At 36.4% G+C, this 12,033-nt stretch overlaps 1 protein-coding gene across 2 annotated transcripts in view; it reads right to left on the minus strand.

Annotated features, from left to right (window-relative positions):
• epc1a (enhancer of polycomb homolog 1 a) overlaps nucleotides 1–11,288 on the minus strand; it is a 66,996-nt gene extending 55,708 nt beyond the window's left edge. The window contains exon 1 of one of the 2 annotated variants that reach the window (XM_079801715.1): nucleotides 10,919–11,288. Coding sequence is in view for 1 of the 2 variants with exons in the window: in XM_079801714.1 (XP_079657840.1) it covers nucleotides 7,456–7,608 (153 nt within the window). In the remaining variant the exon portion in view is untranslated. Of the gene's footprint in view, nucleotides 1–7,455; nucleotides 7,844–10,918 lie in introns of those variants that run through there. The other variant, XM_079801714.1, reaches the window with a different exon arrangement.
• Between the last annotated feature and the right edge of the window lie 745 nt (nucleotides 11,289–12,033).

Raw genomic sequence — 12,033 nt, forward strand, 5'->3', positions numbered from 1 at the left:
ATATGAAACATTGATGACGTTACATTACAGTATAACTGAAAGCTACCAATTTCACCATTTATTAGGCTTTAAAAAATAACTTTTAATTTAATTGAACTTAAAACAATCTTTACATAAACCCATTATAATAAATGTTATATTTACCTGTGGCCTTCCCTGTCAGGCATAGTCTACACAGAAATTGAATAAAGTTATCAACACCTTTCTTAACTGCATAAATAATAAGTGAAATATAGATGAATCATCATTAAAGCTACAATCTTCTGTTCCCGTTGTTCTTTGAACATTAATGACAGACATTATCAGTGCTCCTGTCACTTTAAGAACAGCCGCTTCTGAACATGATGTGGATAATGCTGCCTTCACGTGCTATCGGAAATTTGATGATTCCGACTTCTGAAGTCGTGATTACGAGCGCATTGCATTCAAGTTTCAAAATGTGAGGGCGTTCAGGTGCAATGTTTACCTAGGAAACTCGTATATTACGATAATTCCGAGAGCACGTGAAGGCAGCATAAGACGCGCTGATCCGCGCATCTCATTTTCTCTCAAGTTCATTTAAGGCATTATTTTCCATACAGTACATTGAAGTGCATTAAAAACAAGGCAAAATACAGCAAGCACTACCTGAGGGAACTGCTCGGCTCTGTACTGAGGGCGGTGTGAACGGGGCTTTAGCGTTGAGTTTCTTAACTTTTCCGCTGATGAAAGCAGAGCCGTGGTGAGCCGCTTCACCATACTTTCATTGTTTTGAAGGCGGAGCTGAAATGACGGGAGGGGTTGAGTCGCCCAGATTTGCTTCCCCCGGTCTGCATTTTCCCCAGACATACGTTCTTCTCCCACACAAAACCGCATTTCATTCCAAATATGTCAAATTCCGGGAAATTCCGCATTAACAATAGATTCCGCGTTAATATGCCAATTCCGCGATTCCGTCCGCGATTCGGTGATCGCGGAAATCATAGGGCCCTAGCAAGGGTAGTGAACATAGAATGCCATTTTATAATGAAATATATGAACACAAGAAGCTTTTTAAACATAATATATAATGATAATATTCATCATAAAATGTATACAGAGTAGGCCTAATTAGAAAAAGTTGTTTACTATAGTAGTTGAGTATGATTTACTTATTGATTTGTGTCAAAAGTAAACGAAAATGCACTTGTATTTATCTGCAAAAGGTTCACATACAGGAGCTTTCAGCATAGTTTTAATGTATAACTAGTCGTCTATTTTGAAGATACATGTGCATAAACAACGACTAAAGCTGCCAGAAGTTTTTGCCCAAACTTCAAAGACATATTTAAATGATTAAAGCTAGAGGCATATCTTAACTTTAATGTTACTTTAATCATGTAAACTACCTATATACAGCATGTTATTATGCATATGTGTTTGGGACAGAGGGGAACCAGGTCGCATTAACAGGAGATATATGCAGCCCATAATCAATAAAAGCACGAGACGTACTGGGGTCGGAGAAGAACACCGGAAAATGTGACCGTATGTTGCAATACATGCGTGGCGCTTTCAGCTGCGCGAGAGAACACTGGCAGCAGGGTTGCCAGGTTTACACAACAAAACCCACCCATTCGTTACTCAAAATAGCCCAAAACAAGCCCAATCGCGTTTTGGGGAGGTTCTCTGGTAAACATCGCGTTCGGGGGGCTAAATATGTGTGTTTTTTTGAGACACAGCATGAGACACAGCCCGCGGCAACAGTGTAGAAGTAGCCCAATTCCACGGGAAAAAACGCGGACTTGGCAACACTCACTGGCAGTGTGAAAACTCCCGCTCTCCACGTGCACAGCTCCTGCTCTGCCACCGCGTGCAGTGTGAAACCGGCGTTACAGAGCGAATAAAGCACAGTTTTTTCGGCTTTTGTTTAAAGTACTCCCACACTTTTGAATGTCGCGGTCTGGCTTTATATGATAAATGATCATTTTCACTATGCCCGGGAGCAGAAGCTGCCATTATTCTAGATCTTCTGTTCCATTCTAGAACGTAAATAATGTGCCGCAGACGCGTCAACGCATTTCACGCACGCGTCGTTGCAGCCCTAATATATGCACTATATTAGCCTATATATTCATTATATTCTACTTAACCTGTTAGGGATGTCTTGTTTATTTAATGTATGTTTAAATAAATCTGTCATGAAAATGACAGACACTGTGTATAAATGATTATATATCAACGAATTAGAGAAAAAAAATAATGCGTACCGTTACACCTCTAGTAGCATTGTTTTTCAGAGAAACAAGTGGGTGAATTTAACATGTTTCCTAAATATCTGCAAACATATGGTATATTTAAGCTTTAGTAAAGTGTAAAACTTGCATAACCACCCCTATTTTGGCCTACATACCCTGTCATTCTTTTTTCTTGTGTTACCTTGTAAGGCTACATTTTTAAAATAGGGCAATTCATTTGGCTGTACAGCATAGAGACTTGCAAAATAGTCTTAAAAACCAACAAGACCAGTAAAAGAATTGTGATGATTGTGGATCGTGATCTTGCATTGATTAAAAAAAAAAATATTTGCCATATCGCCCACCCCAGGTGCCATTACTGGATTCTGTTCATCAACAGTGGGATAATAGTGTTTATTTAAAATATATTTTGTAGTGTACTGCTGTACAAAATGAGGTTTAAAGGGAACTCCACTATTGCAAACTAGTAACTTGCTAGCCTTTGAAAAAAGAAAAAAAAAGGCAGCATAGCAGAGCACAGGCTAATAATGAAAGCACAATTACAGAGTTATTTATGGTCACAGAGAGTTCCCACGCTGCTCAGAAAGGAAGTTCTTGCACTTAATATCACCTCCCAGTATTCACAGTTAATCCACTACAATGGTTGTTCGGGCATTAAAAATGGCAAACAAATAAAATGTGACAGATACAGAAATAAAAGCCACCAGATTGAACAGTACGCAATATATTCTAGACAAAGCGTGCATCAGTGCTCGAGAAACCTCTTTTGGGAATAGTAAAAACTTGTGACCCCTGACATAACGGCTAGAGGACAAAACGGACAGTAAAGTTAGTTTAACCCAGCCTTTACGGACGACAAATCCGCTGAGAGAAACCTACTCTGCCACACATTCCAAACAGACCGTACGTCAGAGATTTAACCAGTTAGCCACATCCTACAGTCAATTGATGTCAGAGAAATTTGTGTCACAAGATTTGAAACAGCTTAAAGCTAAGAAACTTTAACTGACATGAAATATCCCCTGCAGTATAAAGAAAGCCCGCAAGCATCCACCAATAAACAACACAGATGATACACCGAAACTAAACCAAACTGGTTTTCAATAGTTTTTCCAAGAATCATTGGGGCTTGTTGAAAATCATAGCCAGAGGTCACCCAGATCACAAGTATAAGGGCTAGAAGTTGACTCAGAGAGAAAATGCACTTCAAATTAGGGCTGTTACTAACGATAATTTTGGCAATCGAGTAATCAGTCGATTATTTTGACGAATAATCTGTAAAAGAATGTGGTAATAAAAGTAGACCCAAGCGAAAAATAACATATCAAATGGTTTAAAATGATATGTGTATATAACAAGGAGGCAACAATAATTCAAATAAAGTATCAAAAGCAAGTAATCATATGGTTTTATTAAACAACTGTTAAAATACATACTGGTGATTATTGTTGTTACAGCTCATCCTTGTTTTAATATTAGCCAAACATTTAATCCAAATGTCCACTTAATATTTAACATTTGGCCACTTCTTTATGATGCACTGGAATTTCTTGAACAAGAATGTGTGGACATCAAAACATGCAAACTCAGAGCGAGGGGTTAACCTTTTATTTTGAAATCGCAATGAACAGTTTGCATATTTAAAAACATTTTCTGCTGTTGGAGCAGGTTTATAAATGTTTTACCTTACAATGATGTAACGGCACACACTGCGTTCCCTCATGAACGTTATAAGCAACCCAAACTCACAGAATATGCAGAGATGGAGTTTGAGATGCTCTACGCATGTAAATTAAATTTACTGTCAACGGAGATGCACGTAACCTACACGCATGCAATTAAATTGAGCGCAAATAGCCTATATTAAATCTGCAGTGCATTTATTTAATTGAATTGCAGCCTTAGTGAATTCACAATAGCACTGTGCTATAGAATGGTTTTAATATAGTGCAGCCTTAAACGGTCCAATAAATAAGGCTAGGTTAAAAAAAACAAAACAAACAAAATTTATTTCTCTATTTTAATCGATTATTATTTTTATGAACCAATATCGATTCTTAAATCTCAAGATTAATCATCCTGTTTTCAGTTGATGTATCAACAGAACATTGTAGAGCCCCTTCCATCCAAAAAAAACCCAAAACACCAATAATCTTTGTGCTTTTGATATGTTTTGATATGATATACAGTCTCAGATTTCAAATTACGTCCATTTTATTATTATTATTATTTTTTTAAATAAATAAATACTGTTTTGGCGCGGTTTAATGTATCTGTGTATCTGACTATCTGTGGATATATATAGCAGTATCTGCTATATATATCCACAATAATCTAAATCTTAATCGAAAGCTTATGAATGGAAATCAACTCGAATTGAAATTTGTGTCAATGCCCAGCCCTAATAATAAAGCGGTATTCTTGTCCGTGGAATGCACCTCTTCCGGTATTTTCCCAGTGAATCGACAGGCAAATTACAATTGAGGATTTTTTTTCAAATTGAGTACTTGAATTTAATCGAGGAATCATGACAGCCCTAACTAAAGTTAACACAACATTTTCAAATAATAACTTATGCGTTTTGGGGGCCAGAAAATGCAAACTTTTGAAAAGTTTCAAAGTGCATCGATAACATTTCCGAACTACAAAAACCATGAATTTGTGAGAAGGGTGACATCCTGTGCGTATTACGTGTTGAGTCTATAGGTGTGTAGTGTTTCTTTACAAAGTAGCATAATACAGCGATTTTAATCGCTTAAGCAGATCTGTGTGAACAGGCATCGATTTTTTCGATGGATTTTTTCCGTTTTTAGTACATCGTCATGTAACATACCCTAAAATTATCAAAACAAATTCAAACTTTAATACAATGCAGAACAGATTCTCTAAAGCTATTCTACACCAGGGACATCTTAACATCGCTTTAATGCAGCAGCGGGACCAGTATTTGGGCAGGAAATTTGATTAATCACACATATATAGTGTTAGTTCGCCCAAAAATGAAAATTGTGTCATTCCAAATAACATCTGAGAGCTTTCTGTCCCTCCATTGACAGCTACGTAACAGACATTTTGACACTTAAAGTTAATAAATGGAAAAAAGTTAAAATTAAAGGATCGTAAAATTAATCCATATGAATCGAGTGGTTTAGTCAGAATTTTCTGAAGAGACACGGTCACTTATTTAATGAACGGATTTAATTTAGGCTTTTCCTCACATAAACATCAATCAATCCACACATCAGATATGGTAAAGGAAGAGCTAATGAGGTGCGAGAACCAATGAGGTTCATTCTCCTGTTACGCAGTACGTTTGAGCTTCCATAATAACCAAGGAGGTTTGTTCTCGCACATTAAGCAAGTGGAGTTGAGCTTCTGTTTATGTGAATAAAAGCCAAATTTCAATCTGTTTTTAAGCGACAAAGTGGTAGTTGTGTGGACTGTCAATGGAGTGACAGAAACCTCTCCTTTTTTTTTTTATCTCTTCATGTGCTGTCTTTTGGGGTACGAACGACATGAGGAAGAGTCATTGATGACAATTTTTTAATTTTTGGATGAACTAACCCTTTAAAAACAAGCACACTTTAAAAAACTAGGCCTCTCCTTTCCAATGAGCGAGCACAAGTGTGAAAAGGCTCTTGACACCCTTATAATTTGAACATGGGCCCTAAGCACGCATGCTTCATCTTTCACAAGAGCCTCTGGCTTACTTTGCAATTCAATTAAAAAATCTAGCAGCAATTTAATTCTTCAAACATTGCATACATATTTAAAAGGAAGAAAAGCTTCTACTACCAACCAAACAGCCTCAAACCATAAACAGCCACTCTTTATGAACCTCAACAGTACAAGAGACACTTGACACGCCGCTGTCATTGACCATGTTTACATGCAAATCATTTTCTGGTGTTAATTCTAATAAAAGATGCACATATGAAACCAGCGCAAAATCAGAAAACCAAGAGAAATCTCTTCTGGAAATACTAAAGATGCTCACTCAGTAATTTAATGATCTCATTCATTTTCATTAACGTCCTTAAAAGTAACACAAATGAACGCAATGATTTGAAAATGTAGGACACGACTTTTTAAAACTTTTTCTTTTTAAATATTTGTTAAATGTAAGTTAAAGCATGACCTCATATTCAGATCAATAGATGCATGTGCCAGGGGTCTTGTTTTAATCCCAAGAAACAAAACAAAAATAAATCACATTAATGTGCTTACATGACTTATATAATTGGAATGAATCAAATTCTGAACACGACCAGAATATTTTGTGCATGTAACTGCAGTCATTGATGCTAGCGGCCCCAGGGCCCTAATAAGCATGGAAAGAATCTAATTATGAGGCCTTCAGCTCAGCCTCACTCTCCAGGGTTCCCACACCTTTAGGCAAATACATTTTTTCATTCATTCAGATTTTCTGTATAGACGTTGCATTCATAACGAGCAATGTATAGGCCATAAAACATTTTTCACAAGCATCACTAGGTTTTCTACATAGAAATACCCATGACCTTTCCAGGCGTGGAAAGATACAAATGTTAAATAGATAATTCACTCAAAAAAAGATGACAGTTCTGTTATTTATTCTGCCTCATGTTGTTTAAAACCTGTATGACATTTAGAAGAACACAAGAGGAAACGTTAGGCAACATGACAGCCTCAGTCACCATCCACTTCGACTGTATGGGGGGGAAATACATGGAAGTGAATGGAGACTGAGGCTGTCAAAACCTAACATTCTGTCTGGTGTTCACACAGAAGAAGAAAAAAAAAGTCACACAGATTTGAAACAACAACAACAAAGAGTGAGCAAATGACAATGTAAATTTTTGGTTAAATTATCGCTATCAAATACACTGATATTTCCAGGTTTCCCATGACAGCGGGAATTCCCGCCCTCTGGCTGCCATTTGTCGCCACTACAGGAAAAATATCCAACAAAATGTCGGTACCTCCACGGTCACATGACTCCTTTTGTGTTTTGCTGCACGATTCGGGTCCGAACGGATTGACACAACCCTACTTTCACACCGCTAATACCCATCAAATAAGTCCAACTGTATATACCAGCCGTTAAATTCGGTGCAAACAGCAAAACAGGTCCAGAATACCGTGTAAAACACTTCACACACACAGTCGGCCATTTTGTTGCATCCAAACCTGCGCAGACTGACAGAAAAAAACAAGTTTGTATCGCACAAAATCGGAAGTTGCATGGTTAAAATCGTACCGATTCCTCGTCCTTCTCCATGCCTGTGGGCATCTGCGGCACGGCGCGGTTGATGGACGCGTACTCGTGCAGGTCGGGTAGATCCTCGCAGCGGAAGACGGGCAGCGGTTTGAGAGCGTCCAGCGCCCGCGCCCTGAACGACAGTTTACTCATTTTACTCTATAAATCTATCCGATCCCCTCACAATCACCCATAAAACCGCCACAGATCTCATGGAGGAGGGTGGATGGAGTTGGAAAATGAGAAAAAAATAATGGAATAGAAGAGATCCAGCGAGGAAAAGCAGAGGCGGGTGTGTGTGTTTTCTCTCGCTGCCTCAGTGCGCCATTCACAACATGGCGGACATTAAAAACTCCTCAGCCGATTGCGTTCTTCCCTCCTCCCTCACAAACTTCCGTGAACGCGCACCTCAGCCATTCCCGCACGGCTCGTGCACGCGAGCGCGGCCACGAAACATGTTAATACATATATTATACGTATAGACCAGTCAGAAAGTATTTAATTAAGGGGCTTTTTTTAACCAAACCACACAATGTCATACATTTATGTCTAATGCTTCTACTGAACAAATTCGTATATGGCGGTTAAATATATCGATATTATGACACAGAGTCTATTTTTAGAATACATAATATGTGCTATTTGAACGCTGGTATATATTTGTATACATTTAGTTTTACTGCATTTGGTAAATAAACTGATATAAAACAACCGGTGTCGCATTTATATGCATTGTCACTTTACAACTCAACACCGACTTGATTTCGTTTGGCTTGAAACTTTATAATAAATGTATTAATGTATAAATATATATTAATGTCAAAAAAGTGAATTGTCAATTATGTTACAATCGGTTCCATTCAGACTCTTGTGTTAGGAGACGGCGCCCTCTTTTGGTCAAATGAAGTTAAACCAATGAAATGAATTTGACTTCACTAATTAATAACAACTTACAAACACGCTATAAAAGATAATTCAAAGCCTATTGTGTTGTCATCCCCAAAATCATGTCACGCAGTCACAACATTAAATTACATTTAAAAGATGTAGTCAAGTAAAGGAATTATTTAGAGGCCAAACAATCAACAATGGATTATACACTTTTAATGGAGACTAAAGCCATTGGTTTTCAGAAAACTGCCACATGGTGGTGTAATGCTATTGAGAAATAATGAACACACTTCATAGAATAACAGATTCATAAGGCTGCAAACTTAGATGACCACTACAAAAGTCTGAATGAAATCGGTCTCCACATTTATGACATTCTAAGTCTGACTATAATTTCACCCAATAGTTTATTTGCACAATAGTTAAGTAATTAATTGTAGCCTAAACAGCCAGGCTCTCTCATCTGACGTTCTTAAATCATGCACCGAATTACAATTTTAATCATTAACCATTATATATAAATGTAGCGACCAGTAGGCTACCTAACCCTGCTTGGTAGTACAGATGTCAGAAAGTGAGAAAAAGAGAAGTGAAAATAGGTTGGAAGTGGGCATGCTGAAAGATAAATATTAGTACAATCTGTTAGCTGATAAAATAATAATAATAAAAAAAAATACAACTTGTGCTCGGTAAATAATAATAATGAACATTATTTTAATTATAATAAATGTAACAATTTATGAATAAAATAGACGGTATTCCCCATGACTGCGTTTATATTTACACCATCAGTGTTTTTAAATGCTAGTAATAGTCATAAACTGGGATGTCACACTCTTTGCACACCCCAGAAAACATTTGCTTGTTGAACTATGACATTATAAAAAACTGCTTCTGAGCAGGAAGAGGACTTGAAACTGAGACGCAGTTTAAAAAGCAGATCGCCTGAAAGGCCAAACTGTCTTTTTCATTTGGTTTGAGAAAGATAAGCAAAGAAACCAAAATATGCTTATGCTGCTTCAAGCAGTCCCAGCCTGTCATTTAGACTATAAGACAACAATAAAACCATAAAAATCCCCCTCAAAGGCCAACCTAATAGTTTAAGAGTTTGGGCTGTAAAACTTAAAGGTAACGTTCACCCAAAAATTATTTGACCCCTCAAGCCATAGGCGTATATGACTTTCTTCTCTCAGCCAAACACAATCTGAGTAATATTAAAACATATCCTGGCTCTTTCAAGCTTTATAATGGGAGTGAATTTGAGTTTTTGAAGCTCCAAAAAGCCCATCCATCTATCATAAAAGTAATAGTTTGGAAGAGCCATAATTATAAATACATTCATGCATACATTTAAGAAATACCGGTATTTGCAAGTGTGTATTTATATATACACATAATAATTATACACAGATCTATTCTGTAAACATGAACTTATTTTGGAAATGTACGTTCGATTTGACAGCACTATTTTTAATATAACTCCGGTTATGTTTGGCTGAAAGACGAAAGTCATATACACCTAGGAGGGCTTGAGGGTGAGTAAATTATGTTAATTTTCTTTTTTTGGGTGAACTAACCCTTTAAATCTGTAGTTTTAAAATAACTAGTATGAAATGGACAGATTTACAGATCACACAGGGTACAAACCAAAGGATGGTATAACCAGAAATGCATAATTTCTCTTTAAGAAATGCATTCTAAGGTCATTCAGTTTCGGGTATCATTTATTTTATATTAAAACAATAGAGCAAAAAATGCAACTAAAGGGCACTAAAGAGGTTTCGCCTTATGACATTATCAATAATAAAGTTTTTTTAAACTAGCTATAGCTACAGGATGCTTCATCAGTCAAGGAAGTAGAGGCCTCAACTACAATCCAGACCATATGTTTCAGTGTAGTCTATATATTGTGAATAATATTACAAATATCTTCAAAACAACACACAATTAAAGCATCTGCAACTCTTCTGAGGAAATTAATTAAAATGTATCCTCAATGAATGCTGAAAAAAAACACACATGAATACATCAATTCCAGTTGAAAAGAAAAACATCTTGGTTTACTAGTTTCACTAATCTCTCAGCTGGTTTTGCTGGACGGCCAGCTAAAACCCCTTTAAAACACATCACCTTGACCAGGCGGGGAGAACAACCAGTTTTAGGCTGTTTTAAGTAGGAATATATGTATAAAACACATTGTGACTTTTGATTTCATGCATATGAACAATGAAAAAAATTTACAATTTCCATTTATGTTCAACTTCAGAGCTCCCAAAAGAAAAAAAAACCTGGCACCAGCACAAGTACAACCCTTATTTAAAGAGGTCCATCTTTAACAGCAATGTAATCACTTTAATGAGGTCAAACAGAAGCTGGTGCGTTTCATATAATACAGATTGAATATTTAATAGGGCAGAAGATACACAACAGGCCACTAGATGCCAGTTTATTAACATCTAAAGAGCTCCTGACCAAACCAGGAACAACATCATCAACACAAGCTAAAATCTCCTAATCCTTCAATGTAATCATAAAAAAGTTGTCTTTAATAACACTGAAAAGAGTAACTCACCAGTTTTTCCACTAGGGTGGATGGCGATAATTCACCTTAAACATGTCAAGACCAGATTCCCCAAGCCATTCGAGGGAGTTGTGGGGAGAAAAGAGGACACAGAGCAAACGCATGTCTAACTCTACAATCATCTTCTTTGGATTGCGATCTGGATCGTTGTTGCCGCAGAAAATCCGTCTTCAGAAACCCGATGACGATATAATAATCCGCGCGTAAAGATCACCGACGGCCGCAGCGCGCACATATCCACTGCGCGTCCACTTTGAATTAAACTCAACTCGCGACTGCTGGCAAAAGTACCGACCAAACGTTTGTTTTACGGTGAAGTCCAGCTCAGTACACAGTCCTGGAAAGATCTGGTTGGTCCAGTAAAGGGTTAAGAAGTTTCGCGTCTTCATTGGTTGGAGAGAGACACCGATCACCTGTGGAGAGCAGCGGGGTTGGTCGAGCACTGAGAGAGGGCAGGAAGAGAGGCTGAAACTTTAACCAGACAGCCCTTCACAGACATAAGGATTCTGATAGAAACTTTATAAGTATTTATCGTTTTTATTAAGTGTTTTATTATTTTTTATTATAACAATTATTTTTATATTTTTTATTTAATTATTGAATAATTATTTTTGCATCTTCATTGGTTGGAAAGAGACACACTGAAAGTATATTACATAGATATGATTTTATATTATAATATATATTAGTGCTGTCAAATCAATTTATTGTGATTATATATATATAGGCCTATATATATATATTATATACATGTGTGTGTGTGTATATTATAGATAGAAATATATATATATGTGTATATTATATACAGAAATATAATATATAATATAAATACATTTATTGTGATTAACTGCAAAAGTTTTAAATACGTTTGTGTATGTACATACCAATATATTTGCAAATTTGTATTTTATTCGATTAATTGCAATCAATAGATCAATATATATATATATATATATATATATATATATATATATATATATATATATATATATATATATATATATAATTGCATCTAACATAAAAGTTTGTAAATGTGTGTAGACATGTAGTAAAGACATGTAGTGTGTAGACAAGTATGTAAATGTGTGTGTATATATATATAAACA

This window comes from Gobio gobio (assembly GCF_949357685.1).
Source record: "Gobio gobio genome assembly, chromosome: 20".
In the NCBI taxonomy this organism is placed as follows: domain Eukaryota; kingdom Metazoa; phylum Chordata; class Actinopteri; order Cypriniformes; family Gobionidae; genus Gobio; species Gobio gobio.